The following is a 21727-nucleotide window of genomic DNA, read 5'->3' on the forward strand; positions in this document are numbered from 1 at the left end:
CTTTTCATTACGTCAGGGATGCAGTGAGGTGTTTCACTGCTCAGGTTTCTCGACCAGCATCAAACCGGCCTTGATTTCGAACTGGGGTTCGAGCGTGCGATGTGAGGGCAAGGAGCCACTCACCTGCGTTTGATAACTTCTATAGCTGTGGCTATAGAATTATATAGCTGTGCTAAGAATGCCATTACCAGCCCTGTGGACACAGTGGGAGCCCTGCAGTTAGCCTGGTTATAAACAAACGATACCAGTGCTTAGAAATAGATGTGAGCAAAGTTGGCTTTTCCACTCGCACGCACCTTATCTTCCTTATGCTTCCTTGTGGGTTTAGGACAGTTGCCTGGTAGGAGGGATGCAGCTTGGCTGCTGGCAAGAAATTGCCGTGCTGCTCTGCAGATAGATATTCTGTCTCTCTTGCTTGGCTGGCTCCGTGAAAGGAAACTTAATTTTTGTTTCCTGAACTGGCACCTTGAAACTTTGTCCACCGAATGCATCCCTACAGTGGGACTCCGGCGCGGCTGCGGCTCTGCGGGCCCACTGGAGAGCATGCAGCTGGATTTGTGCTTTCACCGGACAACATCAACGAGCAAGCAAACCAGAAGCGCAGAGGAAGGGCTGCTAACACTCCTTGCATGGGAAAAGGGTCAATACTTGCATAAAGAAAACTGGAAAAATACTTAAGAAAAGCTGTAGAGTCAGGCTTCTCGCAGAGGTTAGGTGTGCGAGCTGGGCTGAGCTGGGCAGCGGGGAGGGAGGCAGCAAGTTGCACAATGCTCGGCAGGGTCCAGTTCTCACCAGCTTGCAGCAGGCTGCTGTGTGGGTCGCTGGGAGCAAGGCTGGAGGTGCAGGGAGAGGCTGGGGTTTTGTCTCGTTCTTGTGCACATGGCATGCCAGCAGCAAAGACTGGCTTTAGAGGCGGTTGCGCTCAGTCCCTCAGCAGGAGCTGCCTTTGTAGCTGGGTGATTTAGGAGACCAAGTATCAGGCTGGGATTTGGGGAATGACAAGCCGGGCACAGGAGTTTCTTCCTCCCCTCCTGTTTGTTTGGGATTTTTTTAGAGGGATGCAGGAGTAGACGTGGCTAAGCAGTCATCGGCCTGACTGCGGCTGGGTGCTCCGCGCTAGGCTGGAAGCAGCCACTTTGGGAGGAGAGGGCCAGCCCGGTGCTCCCCGGGGCAGCGCACCCGTTTGGCTGCAGAGTCCTTGGTTTGATGACGATGAGGGGGTGAGATGGCAACGTTTCCGAGCTGTCAGCCTGTATCTTGTTAGCACTCTTTGTTGATGCTTTTAGATGCCTCCAGTTCAGTCCATGCTGTGGTGGTGTAAGGCTGCGTACGCTCCTCGAAGCACCATGGCATGAAATGGAGGCTCCTAGAAGCAAGATGGAAGGTACAGTACTGGCAGTGGCCCCACGAAGGACCCGCTCCCTCCCTCTTGCGCTGCCCTTTGATGGTGGGGGGAGAACCGCAGCGGCGTGAGCCCGGGTGGCTGCCCCAGGTACCGGTGCTCCCACTGCAGGGATGCATCCTTCACCGTAGGCTTTTCAATTTGTGAGATATGGAAACGGAGTTGGGAGAGCTGTTAGCACCTTGCTCAGAAACGAACACGGTTTTCAGTTACAGCGACGTTCACGGCTTGTGTTTCTGTGTCTCCTTGCACCACAGAAAAGCAGGGTCCAGAGCGGAAGAGGATTAAAAAGGAGCCTGCCACCAGAAAGCCTGGCTTGCTCTTCGGAATGGGCCTTTCGGGGATCCGGGCAGGCTACCCGCTGTCCGAGCGCCAGCAAGTCGCTCTCCTTATGCAGATGACAGCAGAAGAGTCTGCAAACAGCCCAGGTGAGATCCGGAGGGTGGTTTTGCTCAGAGATATGGGCAGACGGGTGTGAGCTTGGCAGCGAGAGGCTCGCGAATACCTGGGCTTCTCAGTGCCCGGCCCCGGGGTCTCCAGGCAGTTCAGGTAGCTCCTCACCAGCAGCAGAGATGAGCTGCTCCCCCCCCCGGCGTGGGGCAGGGGGGCTGGTATGCTGCTCCGTGGGGTCTCGCCACGCTCAGCACCCTAGGTGGGATGCTGGAGCGGCGCAGCGGGACACCCGCTCCCACGGGGCTCTGCGGGTGACTCCAGGCACGGGCTGCTGCCGGCGTTTGCACGTGGCTGCGGCTGCCCTTCCTTCTTCCAGTGTAAGGCAGTAGCAGGAGATGTCCCACGGGCCGAATCCAGGCCACCACTGAGCCTGCCCTGGCTGCTTAGCTAGAGCTTCGGTTCCACGGGAGCCTCCTCCACGTCAGAGCTTCACATTTTCCACTGGCATCTCAGGCTAACTCAGTAAAGGAGCGTTGTGAATAAAGTTGAAGTATCATCCTCTGTGGTTTTTTTAATGTTTCTTCGTGTGGAGAGGGATAAGACATGTAACCACTGCAACTGTAACTTGAGATGCGGAGCAGCTGGAATGTGTTTACCACGGATTTTGTATTTTAGTAATTTTTATCTGTTGCATACATGACCCCCCAGGGTTTTTAGAGGCACTGTGCTATATCTGTATGCGCACATCTGCATCCTGCACGCAAACATTGCAGCTTTTAGCCACGTATTTTGTTGTTCTTAACACCAATCTAGCTGCTTATGTTGTTGTTACTTGGGGGGAAGAAAAGGCAAAAAGCTGTGTAGTCTTCAGAGCATTCAGATGTTCTCCCAAGAAATGTGCAGTCTCCTCCCAAGGCTGTCAGACCTCACATGTACTTGGTAAAAGGCCACTTCCCTTTGGAAATGAGGTTTTAGGGTAAGGAGCTGCATTGTCTGCTCCTAAATCATGGAATCGCCTACAGTCTTTGCAAGGACTGCAGTTCTCTCCAGTGGGCTTTGGCAGCCTGCAATTAATATCTGCACCATACACACACAGGCTTTCCTCTGTCTTCACATCGACTTCAGAGGTTCAGTTGCCTCTCGGTGCCTTGTGGCGAGCGTTTCTGGGAGAGGCGAGATGAAACGTGTTGCAAGAGCTCCCTCTAAGGGCTTAGGGCTTCCTTGGAATTGCGGTTCCTGACTCTTTTTCTCCTCCGTGCAGTTGACACAACACCAAAGCATCCCTCTCAGTCTACAGTTTGTCAGAAGGGAACTCCTAACTCTGCCTCCAAAACCAAAGATAAAGTAAATAAGAGAAACGAGCGAGGAGAGACTCGGCTGCATCGAGCTGCCATCCGAGGAGATGCCCGGCGCATCAAGGAGCTCATTATCGAGGGTGCAGATGTCAATGTGAAGGACTTTGCAGGTAACCAGCCCGCTGGCAGCACTGGCGGGGCAGCCCACGGATCCGAACCTTTTCCCACCTGGTTGCATGTTCCACCTCTGAGAATGGCTCCCACCAGAGAAAGTAGTTTCTTTATAACATGGGTTTGCTACTTTTAAAAAGGGAATTAACCAAAAATGATGATTTTGCCTTTAGGGGAGGAGAAAGTCTTGCTGTCCTTTAGGAAAAAAAAAACCTACTACAGATTTGTCAAAATAATAAATCCCTGAAAAGCATCAGTTCCCTCGGTGGAGTTTGGCAGCTGAATTCCCAGGCTGTCCTGTCTGCTCTGAACATGCTCCCGCTCGGGGCGGTGATGCTGGGCTGGGCTTGCCTTGATCCGTAGCGATCCCTGGTGCTGCCGTGGCTCCACGCTCTGAAACTGGGACTGGGACCCTCTGGTCTGTTTTCTTGTGCCCTTCCACATGGGTGCCGTCTTGGAGGTCTGGAGGGGAATTTGCAACGGGAGGTGGGCTGTTTTAGCTCTTTTTTTACTTAAAATATAAGAAATGATGTGCAAAAAAAAACCTGAGAAGAGTAGGTTTGTAAAATCATTGCTCCAGAGTTGAATGGCTGATGCCTACAGCGTTCTGAGGTTTGTTTTTAAGTACTGAACGTGGGGGTGCCGCTGACGGGGAGCAGTGTGAACGTGAAGGGCAAGGTCAGGCTCCCAGCTGTGCCAGCCGGGCATCCGAATTAGAGGAAACACTGACCGTCCTGAGCCTCAGCTGAGGAGTAGCACCACCTTCTCCTCCTTCTCCTCCTCCTCCTCAGCAGTGCTGCCAAGCTCCTGCTTCTGGTGGTGGGAATGGGGAAAGGAGCCTGGGTGTGGGGCTGCGGCCGCAGCCCAGCCTGCGCTGGGAACGGCCCCGAGTCCTGCGGCGAGAAGGCGGCCGTGAGATGATGACCGGTGCCGTTCGTGCACACCCGTACCAACGATGGGGCTAAGTTAGCATGAGGCAGCCTTCCTTCCAGCACGTCCGAGAGCTTGACTTTGCTCTTTGCTGTTCTCTTCACACGATTTTGGGGCTATAAATAGATGTGCGTGTTCCTCCGCCTGGATGATTAATATCAGTGCTAGACTGAACTATCAGTTGTGAAGAATTCTGGGCAGAGGTGCCCCTTTTTAATGCTCCAAGCGAAGGTAACAGAACAAGCTCCCACGACGCTATCAGCAAAATACCGAAGGAGCCACGCACGTTTGCTGGGAAACTTCAAAACAGTTCCTGCTTAAAAATAGTCTGTTTGAACATGATAAAATATTTCATTCTGTGTTCTTCGGAGGTTTGTTTGAGAACTAGAGCCACTGTTACTGTGGAGACCTGCTGTTTGGTTTCTCCCCGAGCTGGGGGCCTGTTTTGCAGCAGCATGGCTGCTTGCTTTGGAGAGCACACAGAAAATATTTGTGAGGTCTGTGTGGGGGATGTTTCAGAGCGATGTCTGCAGTTCAGAGCTCAGTCCTGATCTGGGAGGCAGTGTTTTCCCTTACAGAGGAGTTGGAAAGGGAAAGGATTCGAGACCTTTGAGACCACGGCATCAGCAATTCTCTTAATTTCCTACACAAAACTTTGCCTTTCCATTTCCCAGGGCTGTGTCCGTTCTGGCAGATGATCTGTCTGTAGCACGTTACGTGACCAGAGGGAAAAATGGGATTGATTCAACTACCGCTTGGTTGGAGTAGCAAGGCAGAGCTGCAGGTTTCTTCCTGCTGTGCCGTGGGGAGCTGGGCAAACGAGACCATGTTTTTGGCCGTCAGAGCCACAGACCCCTTGACGCACCGGCACCTGCAGCGTCTGTGGATGGAGGTTACTTCTCACTGTCTCTAACTTTCTCCTTGAAGGCGATGTCCATGTTCTGAGTGTCTGTTTGCTCGCAGGCTGGACGGCGTTGCATGAGGCATGCAACCGGGGTTATTACGACGTTGCAAAGCAGTTGCTTGCTGCGGGCGCCGAAGTCAACACAAAGGGGTTGGATGACGACACCCCGCTGCACGATGCAGCGAATAACGGGCACTTCAAGGTTGGTTTTTACTGGATTTCATAGCTGTGTTTTTAATGACTTTTTTTGCCTTGTGCTTCAAGCAGCCAACTGTGCAAACGCAGAGATTCTGGTTATTTTATTATCATTTGCTGCTGATAGCCATGTAGTGGGCAAGAATTTCCCTGCCCCAGTGCTGTTGAGCGTTTTACTTGGTGTTCCCCTGTGCAGGGGATAGTTCATTTTTCTTCTTCTGGAGTCGGGGAGGGAGCATGGCTTTGTGTCTTGTTCTTCTCCCTTCTTTCTTGCCCAAGTTGGTTCACGTGGGTGTGTTTTGTCTCCTTTCTTATTGATGACTGTTGGAACCGTAAGGCATGTCCTGAGGACAGACTGCTTGAGGACATCCCCCTTTTAGTTATGTATGAAAGTTGTACAAAAAGCCTGGAATCGAAACATCGTGAGCATCTTCAAGTCTCCGTTTCTGTTTTCAGGTGGTGAAATTGTTGTTACATTATGGAGGGAATCCTCATCAAAGCAACAGGAAGGGCGAGACACCTTTAAAAGTAGCTAATTCGCCCACCATGGTGAATCTGCTCCTGGGAAAGACCACGTACCCCTCTAGCGAAGAGAGCTCAACAGGTGAGGTTGACCTTTGTGTGAACATGGGAGTGATGTTTGTGGCCTGCAGCTGTCTGTTAATACAGAGACGTTAAGAGGACAGTGAAGTTAGACTCTTGTCAGAATATCTGCACGCTGCTGCCACGGTCAGGAGTCCATCTGTAGCTGTAACCCAAATTCAGACAACATAACTACCAGCCTTTAGCTCCGGGAGCTCTAGCTGTTTGCCCTGGAAGCCTACGTTGAGATCACTTGCCTGGTGCAATCGAGATGTAGGATTGGAAGCCAATTGCAGGTAAATGGATGTCTTACCTTTAAAATGCGGGTAATATTCCAGCTTGTGCGGAGAGAGGAGGAGGTTTGCGTGCACGTCGTGTATTCCCATCCCTCCCCGGTCGGAGGGCACAGCGCTCGGCTGTACCAGTGCTGACGGTTCAGGTTGTGCTCCCGGGCTGTCCCGCAGCAGAGCGCCCTGCTAGAGCCTGTCCTGCGAGTGCCACCATTGTGGCTCTGTCAGGTGGGAAACGCTGCAGGCTTTAATTAGTGCTAATTAGAGTTCCAGTCTTACGGGGAGTCTTGACCTACACTGTGTGCATTCATAACCCTGTTAAGAAGTTCTTCTCTTGATACACCCAGGATGATGTTTTGAGGAACACCCAGTGCAGGTTTGAGACTGGATAGCTATTCCTTTCTGAAAGATCTCCCAACCTGGCATTTCGAGCTTTCAGCTGCAAACTGAGCAAAGGCTGGGTGAGGCAAAAGGGCGGCAGGGCCGTTCGCAGGGGTTCACGTCTGCAGCAGACTGATGATGTTCCCTTCCCGGAGCCCCTTGCAGCCCTTAACGCGTTGTTGTTCTCTCTCTGCAGAGACCTCAGAAGAGGAGGATGCCCCTTCCTTCGCTCCCTCCAGCTCTGTTGATGGCAATAACACAGACTCAGAGTTTGAGAAGGGCTTGAAGCACAAGCCCAAGGCCCAGGAGCCCCCCAAAACCATCACCCCGGTGAAGGACGAGTATGAATTTGATGAGGACGATGAGCAGGACCGGGTCCCGCCAGTCGATGACAAACATTTGCTGAAAAAGGATTACAGAAAAGAGACTAAAGCAAACAGTTTCATTTCCATACCCAAAATGGAAGTGAAAACTTATACTAAAAATAACACAATTACACCAAAGAAAGCTGCCCACCGCATCCTGTCGGACAGCTCGGACGAGGAGGAGACCAGCGTTGCTGTGGGGACGGGGGAGAAGCTGCGACTTTCGACCCACTCGATATTGCCCAGCAGCAAGATTCGGGAGCCCGCCAGCACAAAGCCGCAGAAGGAGAAAAGCAAAGTAAAAAAGAAGCGGAAGAAGGAGACGAAAAGCAAAGAGGTTCGGTTTGGCAAAAAAAATGACAAATTTTGTTCCTCTGAATCAGAGAGTGAAAACGTGGAGAGTGAGGAGGATGATAGAGACTCTCTTCAGAGCTCTAGCTGTGTAAAGGACTCCAGGCTAGTGCTAAAGGAATCCTCCTTGTTTAACTCTCTGTCTGCCTCATCGACCTCTTCTCATGGGAGTTTAGCATCCCAGAAACATAATCCTAATCTTACAGAACAGCACTCCAAGCACTGGAGGACGGACAATTGGAAAACCATATCTTCTCCAGCTTGGTCAGATGTCAGTTCCTTATCGGACTCCACCAGGACGAGACTGACGAGTGAGTCAGACTACTCGTCCGAGGACTCGAGCTTAGAGTCGCTAAAGCCAGTCAGGAAGAAACCAGAGCACAAAAAGAAAAACACCCCACACAACACTGTTTCTGAGAAAAAGAATTCATTCCATAGCAATGTGGATGGAGCAATTCCAAAGCTGGACAAGGAGGGGAAGGTTGTTAAAAAGCATAAAACAAAACACAAACATAAAAACAAGGAGAAGGGGCAGTGTCCCATCAGCCAAGACCTTAAAATAATCAAAACGTTTTCTTTTGAGTTTGAGGACTCTAAACAAAAGCCTGAGAAAGGCTTGATAGTAGAGACAGAAAATCCAGTCGAAAACAAATTGAAAGCGTTAAAGCACGAGCGAGAACACAGTAAGAAGGAGGAAAAGCTCCCCAAAAGTAAAGCGGAGGAGAAGGAGTGGTTGTTTAAAGATGAGACTGGAAAATCCTCGAAAGAGGAGAAATCATTAAGAAAAGTCAAAGATGGTAGTAAAGACATGAGCAAATCCTTCAGAGAAGGATTAAGTAAATCAGAAAAAGAGAAACCTGTGAAGGAGAAGTCTCCCAAAGAGGAGAAGCCGAGAATACACAAGGAGGAGAGAAAGAAGAAGTCAAAGGACAAGCAGTCAAAATCTGAAAAGAAGAATGAGCTGAAGGAGGAGAAGGTTTCTAAACTCGAGAAAGAAAAATCCTTCAAGGAAGAGAAAGAAAAATGCAAAAAAGAAAAACTTTACAGGGATGAGTCTGGGTTTGATGAGTTTAATAACAAAAACCAATTTCCCGAAAGCGAGGACACGAAGTTCAGCCTTTCGGATGATCAGCAAGAGAGGTGGTTTTCAGACTTGTCTTCTGATTCATCCTTCGATTTCAAAGGTGAAGATAGCTGGGATTCTCCAGTAACTGATTTCAGGGAGATTAAAAATGACACCGTGGCAAAACTAATCATAGAACCCATGAAAGAGGAGATTAAAGACAAGAAAAAGGAAAATAAAACGAAAGAGAAGAAGGAATACAACGAGAAACGGAATGAGAAGGACACTTTCTTGAAGAAGAAAGAGAGGGACTATGTGGACAAAAGCTCCGAGAAGAAAAAGGACCAAACGGACAGACACAAAGTTACTCCCAGTTACTTGCCTGAAAAGGATAAGAAGAGGAAGGATTCTGCAGAGAGTGTCAAGGAGAGGAAAGAAAAAGATTCAGGTGAAACCAACAAAGACAGAAAAGATTCCTTTGATGGCTCTAAAGATCGAAAAGATACCAAAATGAAGCAGGAGGAGCCCTATCGAGATGACTTTAAAGAATACGGCTGCGAAACCTTCTTCAAGGATAAGTCCGACCCCGAATTCAGCGGTAAAACTCTGGAGAGTTGGGAGAGGCACCATTCTGGGAAGGAAAAGGAGAAGAAAGATGCTCCCGATAAAGAAAAAAAAGAAAAGGTGAAGCCAGAAAAATACAAGGAAAAATCCAAAGAAGGCGACAAGGAGAAAAATGAAAAAGTTGCTCCTGAGAAAATCCTGAAAGACAAAGAACTAGACAAGAGTTTCAAAGAGAAAAAAGAAACTAAAGAGAAGTACAAGGACCTGCACAGCAAAGACAAAGAAAGGAAGAGTTCTTTCGACCAGGTTAAAGAGAAGAAAGAGAAAAACTTCTCCGCAGATCGGGAGGACTTCTCCGAGAAAAAGGATGAGAAGAAAGGCAAGGAGAAAAGCTGGTACAGCATTGCAGACATCTTCACAGATGAAAGCGAAGACGAGAGGGATGATTACAGCTTGACTGGGTTCAAAGTCAGCGACTCCGCTGGGAGCGAAATGCATCGTCTGGACAGTCTGCAGGAGAAGGACGACGGCGCAGCTGCTGAGAAGGAGCTGTACCCCGACAAGCACCGCAAGTACTCCTCCGACCGGCAACATTCAGGAGAGAAGCAGAAAGATAAGGACTCCAAGGAGAAGAAAAAGGACAAAGGAACATCGGAAGGGGGAAAAGAGAAGAAGGAGAAGAGTTCCTTTGAAAAACACAAAGAGAAGAAAGACAAAGACTCCACCGAGAAGTACAAGGACAGGAAAGACAGAACGTCCATAGATTCCACTCAAGAGAAGAAAAACAAGCAAAAGCTCCCAGAAAAGGTTGAAAAGAAACATGCCAATGACGACAAGGTGAAAAGCAAGCATAAGGAGAAGCCGGATAAAGAGCATTCCAAAGAGAAAAAGTCTTCGAAAGGAGGGGAGTCGGAGAAGAGCCTGCTGGAGAAATTGGAGGAGGAGGCTCTGAATGACTATAGAGATGACTCCAATGACAAAATCAGCGAGATCTCTTCTGACAGCTTCACAGATAGAGGACAAGATCCAGGACTGACCAGCCTCTTTGAGTCTTCTAACCTCTCTCTTACTGATGCCGCTGAAGAAAAGTTTAAGGACTCTCTCCCTTTACCCTGCTTGCAGGACAAACTCAAGGAGAAGGAGAGACACAGACATTCCTCATCTTCGTCAAAGAAGAGTCACGAGAAGGAAAAAGCAAAGAAGGAGAAGACAGAGAAAAAGGAAAAAACAGAAGAATTCAAAGACTCCAGCAGCAGGAAGGATTCCACTCATTATGAAAAAGATTTCTCTGTGGATGGGGAGGCTTTTAGCACTTCCTACAACATGAAGGCAGAGCCTGATGAGGAACCAGAGAAAAGCATTGATTACTTATTTTCTGAAAAGAAAGATAAAAATGATTCTGAAAGAGAGCTGTCAAAGAAGGCGGAAAAAGAAAAGACTTACAGTTCCAGCACCATCAGCACAGTTAAAGAGAAAAAGAAGCGAGATAAACACAAGGAAAAATGGAAGGAGGAAAAGGAAAAGCATAGAGACAAACACGCAGATGGTTTCTTTAAACATCACAAAGACGAGCCAAAGTCAACGCTTAAAGACAAGGACAGTCCTCAAGTTACCACCTTTAAAGATAAATCAAAGGAGGACAACCTCAAGTTCAGCGAAACCAAACTGAAGGAGAAGCTCAAGGAGAACCAAGAGAAAGACAAATCAGAGTCAATAAAAATAAGCAACGGGAATGAAAAAATAACCCTTTCCAAAGACAGCGGCAAGAAAGATGCCAGGCCAAGGGAGAAGCTTCTGGGAGACGGTGATTTGATGATGACCAGCTTTGAGAGGATGCTGAGCCAGAAAGACCTGGAGATCGAGGAGCGCCACAAAAGGCACAAGGAGAGAATGAAGCAAATGGAGAAAATGAGGCACAGGTCCGGAGACCCCAAATTAAAGGACAAACTTAAAAGCTCGGAAGAAGTGCGCAAGAGGAGTTTGGATCTGGCAACAAAGAAGCCGTTAACGCTGGATACTCAGCTCAAGGACAAGAAACTTAAAGAGCTGGGTCCACTGACTCCTATACTGTCACCGGAAAACAAGGCACAGCCTGCTGTTGGGACAGACTCTAAGGACTGGATAACTGGTCCTCAGCTGAAGGAGATCCTCCCGGCATCTCCCAGGCCGGATCAGAACCGGCCGACGGGAGTCCCGACCCCGGCATCCGTCGTCTCTTGTCCAAGCTACGAGGAGGTGATGCAGACGCCCAGGACGCCTTCATGCAGCAACGAAGACTACACGGACCTGATGTTTGAATGCGCGGACTCACAGCACTCGCTGCCCATATCCACGATGTCCATGAACGCCTGTTCTCCATCCTTCTTCGACAGATACGCGAATGTTTCCGGTGGGCTCCCCGAGAATCCGAGTCAGACCCCAACTCGGACCATACCCTCCACGAACCTTTATCGTTCCATCTCGGTTGACATCAGAAGAGCACCTGAAGAAGAATTCAGTGTCGGAGATAAGTTTTTCAGACAGCAAAGTGTCCCAGCGACGTCAAATTATGACTCTCCAGTGCAGCATTTAATGGAGGAGAAAGTTCCCCTTCCTTCTGTTCCTGCTGAGAAGTTCCAGTGTTTATCTCCTGGGTATTACTCACCAGATTACGGGGTTTCATCACCGAAAGTGGAAGCTTTGCACTGTGCGCCAGGAGCTGTCAGCGGAGTCGCCCAGTCACCTGAAAGTGTCTTTTCTGGTTTACAAGCAAAATCCTCCCCTTCGCACAGAGATGAATTGCTGGCTCCTTCGGTAGAAAGCGCTCTTCCCCCCGACCTCGGCATGCCCTTGGATACCACGGAAGAGCAGCAAGCTACTGCCTCCATTATGCCACCGGAATCTACCTACTTACCACCAATTGAAGAAAACCATTTTAGTTCGGGTATGCCAGAACAAAACAATATAGACTGGGATAACCCTCCTTCCAGAAACCCTGACACCGCCATTCCTCCCAGCCTGATGGGTAACCCGGCAGAGCACTCCGTCAGCTGGTCCATGGGCTCAGAGCTTCTGATGAAATCTCCCCAGAGGTTTTCAGAGTCCCCTAAACCCCCGCTCTGTTCCCTAGAGCCGATTCATCCTACACCGGTAGCCTTCATTCCCACAGATACTTCCTACCCCGTTTCTCCCATCTCTTACCCTCTGTCAGTGTCTGAACCGGGGCTCGACGAAGTCAAGGAGGATGCTGAGGAAGCAGTTCCAGGAGAAATAGCGAATGCCGAAGAGCAAGCTCCGTACATGTCCCCTACTAGGTTAGACACGTTCTTCAATAACTGCAAGCCTCTTCCAGAAGAAGCACCTGAGATACCTCCAGAGCCCCCCTGTATGCCAGCAGAACCTCAGGCAGAAGTTGTTAGTGCGCCAGAAAACAACTATTTGGAAAACAATAACGCTGCGCCTGCAAATACAGAGGAGGCGGTAACGTGGCCTGATCCCTTCACCAATACAGAAGATGACTTGGACCTTGGCCCCTTCTCGCTACCAGAGCTGCCGCTCCAACCTAAGGATGTTGCAGAGACGGAGATGACCGAGGCAGAAGCGGTAGAAGAAAGCCCAGCAGCAGCTTCAGAAACAAGCGCTGGGATCATTAAAGCGAGCGCATCCGTAATAGCGTCCGGTGAGCCGGAGGAGCCGCCAGCCAGCCAGGCAACTGCTGTCCTGCCCGTGGAGACGGAGCCGCAAGCAGAGGAGCAGAAACCAGAAGTGGCTGCACAAGAAGCCACCTCAGAAGCGCTGAACGTAGCTGAGGAAAAAGGAGGGGAGGACTCGGAAGCACAGTTTTTCCAGCAGACCCCGTCCGAGTCTGCTCAGGCGGAGAGCAAAGAGGTGGAGGCCGTGCACGAAGACCTGTCTTCTTCTGGTGGGGTGGCAGAGAACAGCTCCCAGACCTGTCCCCCACCCGTGGCCGCTGCCGAGGGCAGCGTTTCACAGGAGGGTGCTGCGGCACGCGGTGGGAGCCAAGTCCCTTCCTCCCAGGCAGATGCACCTCCGGGCAACGCTCAAGCAGAAATCGTTGAACCAGTACAAAAACCGGTAGCAGAAGCTCCCAAACCGCCCAAAATAGAAGAGATTCCTCAGCGGATTACCAGGAACCGGGCTCAGATGCTCGCCAACCAAAACAAGCAGAACGCCGCCTCTTCTGAGAAGGAATTTCCTCCTGTTTCTGCGCCCGCCACACGTGCCAAAGGCCGCATTACAGAGGAGGACGATTCCCAGGCTCAGCACCCGCGCAAGCGCCGGTTCCAGCGCTCCAACCAGCAGCTGCAGCAGCAGATCAACACGTCCACCCAGCAGACGAGGGAGATGATACAGCAAACACTGGCAGCTATCGTAGATGCTATAAAACTGGACGACATTGAACCTTATCACAGTGACAGGTCCAACCCCTACTTTGAGTACCTCCAGATCAGGAAAAAGATTGAAGAGAAGCGGAAAATCCTCTGCTATATCACTCCCCAAGCTCCGCAGTGCTACGCTGAATATGTCACCTATACAGGCTCCTACCTGTTGGATGGCAAGCCTCTAAGCAAGCTCCATATTCCAGTGGTGAGTCCCCTTCTCTCTTTAAACTGCAGCATCAGGGACTGTCCCCTCCCTTGCTGCTACAAGCACAGCCCAGATTGTCCCCTGTGCACCGGGAGCGCCCTTGCAATGCCAATGGCACCCCGGCCGTGGCTTTAGCCTACTTTTAGAACATGCTCATGATGACAAATCTAAGCCTCGGTAAGTGGATGGCTGCGTGATAAACGCATCCTCTGAGATGCTGTATTTTTGCAGAGGAGACCTTGGGCTGTGCTTAGGAACCTGAGATTCGTTCAGGCTTTAGAGCAAGTTTGTATGAATCCACTGGATTTGAGGCTGGAAGGCAAAACTGCCTTTACGAGCAGTGTAGAAATTGGATAATGAACTTAGAAGACTGTAGGAAAAAGATGGCTCTTAACGCCTGCCGTCATTTTCCCAAGCGCTGGTATCTGACTTGCCGATAGCACCCACTCCTTGGCAGTGGGATCTGCATTTCACTGCTGTGCTGCATGAATGGACTTGCTAATAGAAATGCATCAATAAACTTAATGCTGCAGGCAGTAAATCCGGGATCCAGCCTGCAGGAGGAGAGTCGATACGACTGGCCACGTCAGGCTTCGTTCCCTGCTGCAGGCAGGGTGAAATACCCCGGTCTGCGAGTATTTTGGTTGCAGTGTAGTCCACGCATGAGTTACTGTTTGCGTGAGTTAATACAGGCTTTGTCTGCCCCAGCACCGCAGTGGTTGTAGCCTGTGTTCACATCTGCTTGTTCCTTCCTAGACTAACCCAGAGCTACCTCCTCCCCTGTTCTGCAACTTGGGCTGTGCTCGAGGAGCGCCTTGCTCCCCAGGAAAGCGCAGGACAGATCAGGACACAGGCACCCTTCCCGGTGCGCAGACTGGGCTGCTCCCGGCAGTATTCCTCCGACGGTATCGTCCCCTTCGTCAGAGGCGCTCAGGCCCCTTTGCAAACTGCCCTTGCAGCATGTGGGGTGATTTAGGCTCTGGTTCTGCAGGCTGAGCTCGTCTCTCGGCACCGGACACCTCTTACTGTGTTGTCTCATCCCTCGCTGTGCCCTGAGCACTGGCAGGACGTTGTCCTTTGCCTGCTGAGGAAATAGGCAGACTTTCTCCTCCGACGAGCTCCGTACAGCACCCCGCGGGGTGGCACCGACTCCCTCTCCGAGCCCTCGGCCAAGGTGCATTTCAGCTCCGTGGCCGTGCCGCAGGCAGGGCCCTGCGTGGCAGGGGGAGCGGGCAGCCCCCGCGGGCTCTGCACCCAGCAGCGTTGCTGGCTCTAACCCTCCGCTGTCGTGTGCTCGCAGATCGCCCCGCCGCCGTCGCTCGCGGAGCCTCTGAAGGAGCTCTTCAAGCAGCAGGAAGCCGTCAGGGGGAAGCTGCGGCTCCAGCACAGCATAGAGCGGGTAAGGGAGCACTCCGGGGAAACTCCTGCTGGGGAAGAGGTCCCGAATTTCCTCTGCTGGGGAGACTGAGGCTGCCACGCTCACTGCTTCGTTTGCTCTTCCTCAGGAGAAGCTCATCGTCTCCTGCGAGCAGGAGATTTTGAGAGTTCATTGTCGGGCAGCAAGGACTATTGCCAACCAGGCTGTGCCCTTCAGTGCCTGCACCATGCTGCTGGACTCTGAGGTCTATAACATGCCTCTAGAAAATCAGGTCAGTGCCTGTCTTGGTGGTGAAGAAGTTTCTCAGAGGGGCTGTGCAAGACCCCCGAGGGAGATGCGCTTTTCTGGACGCAGGGAGGGAGGGAGGGAGGGATGTGGGCAGGAGTTACACTCGCCCTGCTCAGGTGCCTGTCGCCCACCACGGCACACAGAAGCTGCGGGAACCCTCCCCGGCACGTGCCCAGGTTGCCTAATCTGACTCAGTTTTTGGTGTCGCCTGTTGTGGGATATCCCATGTGTGTGCCGGGGAAGGAAATACATCCGGGAACATGGGGATACAGGGAGCATCGTGTCTCTTTAGGAGCAGAGATGACTCGCGTTTATCAGTGAGTCTCAGGACCCTGTGCCTTTCTTCTTGATCAGGATCATCTGCACACTTGAAAGGTTCATTTTACTACACTCTGGGATATCTTTTCCTGTTGAAGGAAGGGGAGAGAGCCATTAAATTGATTTGTGTCTGAATAGTGGCTTTGAAAGAGCCAGACTCTGTCTCGCAGCCCACAAGAAATGATCATTTCTTCCTGCGATTTCATCTCCTTCTGTGCCGGAGAAGGGGGAATCGTGTCCGGTTTCTGCGGTGGTCCCGAGCCATCCCACCAGCACCCTCTGCAGCCCGCGCCCCGCAGCTGCCGCCAGCCCGGCTGCTCGGGGAAGCACGCTGCTGCATTGCAGGAGGGATCCTGTGCAGGGACGGGATCCTGGAATTTTAGTGACCTGCTGTATTGATCTAGGAGCCTTGATTTGTCCCTCGGCATTTCCCAGCCAAGTGTCCGTGCTTGTACAGCGAAGACGTTACGATCTTGGGCGTGAGTTGAAGGAGACAGAGAGGTGTGGGCGCTGTGACGGGCTGGCACAGACGCATTCTCTGCAAAGCAAGGAGAAAAGGGGAGTGCGTGCACGCATGCGTGTGTGCATCTCTGAGGCTGAAGCCCCTGGCAAAGGGCTGCAAGAGCAGCTGGGAGCAGCATGCTCTATTCTCCCTCCCTGCAGGCATCTTTCTTGTTTCTGATGAGTGTGTGCCCTAAGAGGGGTTTGAATATGGCCTGTTAGACCTGTGACTGCTTAAAGTAAAAGGAAAAAAAAAAAAAAAATCTACCATGTAATTCCCTTTTGCTGTCTTTTGCTTAGGGAGACGAAAACAAATCGGTCAGAGACCGTTTCAACGCGCGACAGTTCATTTCCTGGTTGCAAGACGTGGATGACAAGTACGATCGAATGAAGGTGAGAGGCGCGGGAGCCCCGGTGCTCCGGCCTGCCGCCGCGGCGCGCGGGCAGCAGCAGGTCCTGCTGCTCTGCCTCCTGCCGGGAGGGCTTCCCCGAGAGGGGTCCCGGCTGTTGCCGTAGCCTTGGAAGCTGCCTTTGCCGTTTCCAAAAATCTGCTGGGAGCAGGAGTCCCGAGGTGGTCTGGGCAGCGTTACGTGATGGGGGATGCTTCTGTGCACGGCACGGTGGAGAGGTGGGAGCCTCTGCGAGGACTACGGGAGCGCAGTTGCCTCTGCTGGTTCCAAAAAGGGGGAAGGGAGACATGTTCGGCTTAGGGTTGTCTGGCCGGCTGTTACTCTGCTTTGTGCCATATGGTCTGGAGCTTTCTCGGTCAGTTAAACCCTCGAGGTCTGCTCTGCGCCAGCAACACATGCTGCAGCGAGCTCAAAACCTATGGCAAACTTCAAGGTGGCGGGAGGCCGTGCAGCGATTTGCAGAGTGCTCTGCAGAGCTCTGGGTGGCAAACTGTGGCACGGTAGGGAGCGGGGACGATCGTGCTTTCAGCTGGTGACACGGAGGGAGTTGGCAGCTCCCACGAAGGGAGCAGGACCCTGCTCTCGGGCAGCTGAGGGCCACCGTTGGGGCCGATGGGGACTGTCTGCCGAGGCTGTCACCAGTGGGGTCGGTGCTCTTGAGTGCTTACGAGCCTTTAAAAGCCACCCCACAAGGCCCTTTTGGGTTTGCTCCTGCTGGAATTGGGCTCAGCAGACGTCCCAAGTCCAAGTTTCCTTCCTGCGAGGGTGCGTGTGGCGTCCCTCGCTCCGTTTGCTGCTCTGCCCACCGCGATGGCTGCAGGTCCCCTGCCTTTGCCGGGTGGGACGGGCAGCAGGAGCCTTTCCCACCCTCTCCCGCTCACCCCTCGTCTCTCCTTGTTTTTTTTTTTTTCTTCCCCGATCCAGACATGCTTGCTCATGCGACAGCAACACGAAGCTGCCGCCTTGAACGCAGTGCAAAGGATGGAGTGGCAGCTGAAGGTGCAGGAGCTGGACCCCGCGGGGCACAAATCCCTCTGCGTGAACGAGGTGCCCTCGTTCTATGTGCCAATGGTCGACGTGAACGATGATTTTGTGCTCTTGCCGGCATGACAGTTCAAAACCAGGAGACATCACTGAAAACTGGCAAGGACGGGAGCCCTCCGAGGTCGGGCGGTCGAGCTCACATTCACCCTTACCGCTTGCTGATGAATCCCTGGTCAGAGGAGGAGGAAGCAGCTATCGGCAGAAAACAAAACAATAAGAAAAATAATTGCACTTTCTTCACAACGCGTCCCTCGCTTCCGGACTGACGGCAGCTCCGCCGGGCAGCGGGCCGGGGCGCATCTCCTTTCCAACCGGCTGCTGCGGCAGGGAGGCAGCCGGTCTGCGCGGGCAGCGAGCACTCACCGGCCAAGAGACTGGCAGAGGCGTGGAGGGAGGAGGCCAAGGACACCATTTGCGTGTTGCAGAAGCTGCTGAGCGGGGCCAGCAACCACGTGATTCATGTACTTGTGAACACCGTGATTTCCAGCTCTCTGTTTTCCACCGGTTGCGGATCTCCTCTCGGAGAAGCTGCAGTAGGAAACCATGGGGGGAGGGGGGGGTGTTTGAGTTTCTCGTTCCATCCTGGGTATGTCTAAAAAAAAAACAAAAAACAAACAAACAAAAAAACCACAAAAAAAAAACCACAAACGAAAAACAATTAGAAACAAAAAGACAGCGTCCAAGTTGGGCAGACGCGGCTCTGAAGGTGTGGACGGCTCGGGGCTGCGGAGGCAGGGTGCGCCCGCGGGGCCCCGCAGCAGCCGCTCGCCACCGTTTCGGAAGAGCAGAGGAGCCGCCTGCGCACCGTGCGCCGGGGCGGCACGGCCAGCGGCGGGCGGGGAAATGGTGACGCAGAGAAAGGACTTTGCCAACTGTGTTTTTAATGGAGTAAAATCCATGTGGTTTATATATTTTTTCCTTTAATCTTGGGCATTTCGTTTCTCTTTCTGAGAACATAACTTGAAAACACTACAGAGCCAATACTCATATAAAGAAAAATTGTATCCCATAAATGCTGTACAGTTTTTATATACATTAACAATGTACTTTTGCTGCCTTCTAGATAATTTATTTTGCAACACATTACTGCACAGTTGTAAATAACTTATGTACTGTAACATCACTTTCAGTTATGTGTAAAGAAATAAATAAATTAATTAAAATTATCTTTGTATGTATAGTTCACCCTAGGCAGCACTTTCCCTGTCAAGGAAAAAATTAGGGCCAGGACGGTGTGCAGTGGTACTTGGAAGCCCGTCGGCTGCGCTCAGGTACATAGGGGTAGCCTGACCCGCGGTCCGTGCTGCAGGGATCTCCGGATGCTGACCTGATTTTTTAACACCGCGTCGTTTTTCTCCTCTTTCCCCTGCCTCTCTGTGTTCGGTGGAATCAGAAACCCGGCAGTGCCGACCCTGCAGCCGTGCCAACCCTGCGGCCGTGCAGCTGGGTGCGGTGGGGTGGAGCACAGGGAGAGGGGAGCCCCCCTGTGCCGCCTGCTAACTGGGGGCACACAGCGACATGAAGAATGATGTTTGGGCTCGGGCTGGTGAGTTTTACAGTCCCTGTGTAGCTGTAGCAGCTGGGAGTCGAGGAGCTGGTGTTTTGGGGCTACAAAGCTTGGAGAAGGACGGGTGGAGCCCCGCGCTGCCCCGCGCTTGCAGGTTGTCGTGCTGGGGCGTCGGTGCTCGGTGCTTTCTGGATCAAGAGGCCGATTGCTGGTAGGGCAGGCAGGGAGATGGCTTCCGCGCAGCTGGGATGGCGCTGCCGGGCTGAGCTGGAGCCCAGGAGCCTGCGGCAGGGCTTGCAGCCGGCAGTGCTTCGTTTTGGGGTGCTGCCGCCCCGTGTGCTTGGCGATGGGCGTCTGCCGGGCTCCCGGGGTGCTGCACCAGCCACCGCCACGCTCCCAGCCGCCTCCTTTCTCTTCTTCCCTTCTTTTTAATACTGAACCTCAGAAATCAGTTGTGTGGAGCACTGCTGCCCCGTTGGCTGAATTCGCTTTTGCTCATGGGGCTGGTGAGGACGGTGCCGCACGGCACGTGGTGCTCCCGGCTGTGCCGCCTGACGCCAACATGCACGCTCCATGCACGCTCCGTGTTTGCTCCGTGCGTGCTGCATGTGCGCTCCCTTGTTTGCAAGCACCAGCCCGGCTCAGATTGCTTTTCTGAGCTGTAAAACCTAGATGGAGTCGGCAAGGCGCTGCTGCCAGCCCGGCGGGCTCAGCAGAGGCTGATCCTTGCAGAGGATCAAGGCAGCGCCCGGTGGGACCCTGGCTCGGCCCCTCTGGGACTGGCCCTGGTGTTCGCACCCGTGCGGAGACCAGAGAAGTCTCTAATCCCACAGAAAGATCGTGCCTGGGGCTGGCAGGAGGAGTTGCACCACGCTGTGCTCAGCCCCCGGCGTGCCCCTCTCCTCTGCGGCCTGGGAGAAACGGGGGGAGGCTCGGGGAGGCTTTGCCTCCTGGCTGGGGACGCACGCTGCGCAGGCTCGGGGCTGGGGACGCACGCTGCGCGGGCTCACAGGTCTGTGCTGGGGCTGCTCCGTGGTTGGAAGGAGCCACCGGTTTGGCGATGCCTGACTTGCTTTTGGGTTGGGTGCCGGCTCTTCCTGCCGCCATCCTGCTGCTGCGTGCCGGCACCGCGGCCTCTTCTGCGGGGGATTGCACTGGACGCGCAGCTCTCGGCGGAGCTGTAACCCAGCCCAGGCTTAATGCAGCTGGCAAAGTCGATCCTCAAGCACAAGCTCGCAGGGGACGTGGCTGGAGAGAGATTCAAGTGCCTCTTCCAAGATCTCTGTGCCTTGCTTGCACCTGCTGCCCGACCATTCCCGGCAGGCAGGAAGCCCGGCTGCCCGCGCCCCCGTGCCGCCTCTGCCCGCAGCTGCTGACCCCGGGCTGGCACGGCCGGGGCGAGGGGCTGACCCCCATGGACGCTCGCTGTCAGCGCCTGGTTCTGCTTTTTCTGTTCGGTTTTGCTGGGTGCACGTGCTGGTTGAACGTCTCAGCCGCTGCTCTTGGAAGCGGAGGTGTTACAAATGCGATTCGGCTCCTCTTCCTCTGCTGGCGCGGCTTGGCTGGGGGGACCGGAGGGGACCCGCTGAATTCACAACCACTTTTCAGCCCCGTTCACCTCTTTCGGCAGCGCGGGCCCTTGCTCAGCCCCGCGCACGCGATGCTCTGCAGCCGAGGTGGTCTTGGCAGAGCGCAGGCAGCAGCAGGCAAGCAGCGGGCAGCAACAGGCTCACGCTGCCAGCATCTGGGCAGCCATGTGGGTCCCCAGCAGAAGAGCACCCGCCGCGCCGGGACGCCTCCGCACCCAGCTCCCCCCTCGCTGCCGCCAGCTTGGCAGCCGGTTGAGGAATTTTCCACGGTCCTTGCACCGGGGACCTCGAGGGTTTCACTCCGCCGCGTTGCAGCGGCTTCGTAAGAGCCGGGTGGGGGGGGTCCTGCCGTCCCCTGCCCGACCCCCAGCTCCTGCCTTGGCTCCGTGGGCCCATTGCCGGACCAGCAGCCGCAGCGGGGACCGGGGCTCACCGCAGGCAGAGCAGGACGAGCAGTTCCTCACAGCGGCCATGCCCCGGCCGCAGCCAGCGAGTTTTTTCCCCCGCTGTCCTCTCCCAGGGCCACCGGGTCGGGGTGGGCGACTGGTGCAAGCGCCGTGGCTGGGGGGGCTGCTTCTGCTTCAGGGGCTTCATTCGACAGCACAAGAAAGCAGCCACGAGTAACACTTATTTTTTAACTAGTTTCCAGCCCTGCTTTTTCTTTTGTTAAATAAGCGTAAATCAATCTGTGTAAGCATGGAGAGACCTTTAATCAGCCGCGTAAAGCAAGAAAAGTCCCGTACTCTCTTCTGACCTCGGTGCTGGGAGGTTCGGGAGTCCCCCGGGGTAAGTCTTCCTCCCGGTGCCGCTCCTCCCGGCCACGTACGTAGGTGCAGATACCTCCGCGGCCAGGTCTCACCTTCTCTTGGTGCTGGTTGGACTTGCGTGGTGGGCCGAGCAGCGGCGAGGCTGCCTGGTCTGTAACGCGCCGATGTTGGTTTTTTACGCCGTCGTCGGCGTACACGGTGCCGGGCACCGAGGGCCCTGCGCCGCTGCGGCACCCCCGTCCTTGCGGCCGTACGTACGACTTCGCCGGGGAGGGAGGCGAGACGCGAGTGGAGCTGTGATTTTGCAGATGTGATTTTCTGCCGTTGCATGGACGGAGCCGAGCGCCGGAGCGACGCGCTTGTCCCTCAGAGATAACGTTTGTAAATAAATTTTAAAAAGCAAAAAAAAAAAAAAAACCCACGCTTGTTTGCAGACTCTGTCGGCTTTTCCC

General features: G+C 53.3%; 1 protein-coding gene across 1 annotated transcript in view; it reads left to right on the forward strand.

Moving 5' to 3' along the window:
- Positions 1 to 17955, forward strand: part of ANKRD11 (ankyrin repeat domain containing 11) — a 152569-nt gene extending 134614 nt beyond the window's left edge. The window contains exons 5-13 of the mRNA XM_050904046.1: positions 1660 to 1830; positions 3057 to 3260; positions 5155 to 5297; positions 5747 to 5894; positions 6740 to 13473; positions 14774 to 14872; positions 14979 to 15122; positions 16259 to 16351; positions 17293 to 17955. Of these exons, the coding sequence (XP_050760003.1) occupies positions 1660 to 1830; positions 3057 to 3260; positions 5155 to 5297; positions 5747 to 5894; positions 6740 to 13473; positions 14774 to 14872; positions 14979 to 15122; positions 16259 to 16351; positions 17293 to 17478 (7922 nt within the window). The 3' untranslated portion in view covers positions 17479 to 17955. The remainder of the gene's footprint in view (positions 1 to 1659; positions 1831 to 3056; positions 3261 to 5154; positions 5298 to 5746; positions 5895 to 6739; positions 13474 to 14773; positions 14873 to 14978; positions 15123 to 16258; positions 16352 to 17292) is intronic.
- The last annotated feature ends 3772 nt before the right edge of the window (positions 17956 to 21727 follow it).

This window comes from Gymnogyps californianus, chromosome 12, assembly GCF_018139145.2.
Source record: "Gymnogyps californianus isolate 813 chromosome 12, ASM1813914v2, whole genome shotgun sequence".
NCBI lineage: Eukaryota > Metazoa > Chordata > Aves > Accipitriformes > Cathartidae > Gymnogyps > Gymnogyps californianus.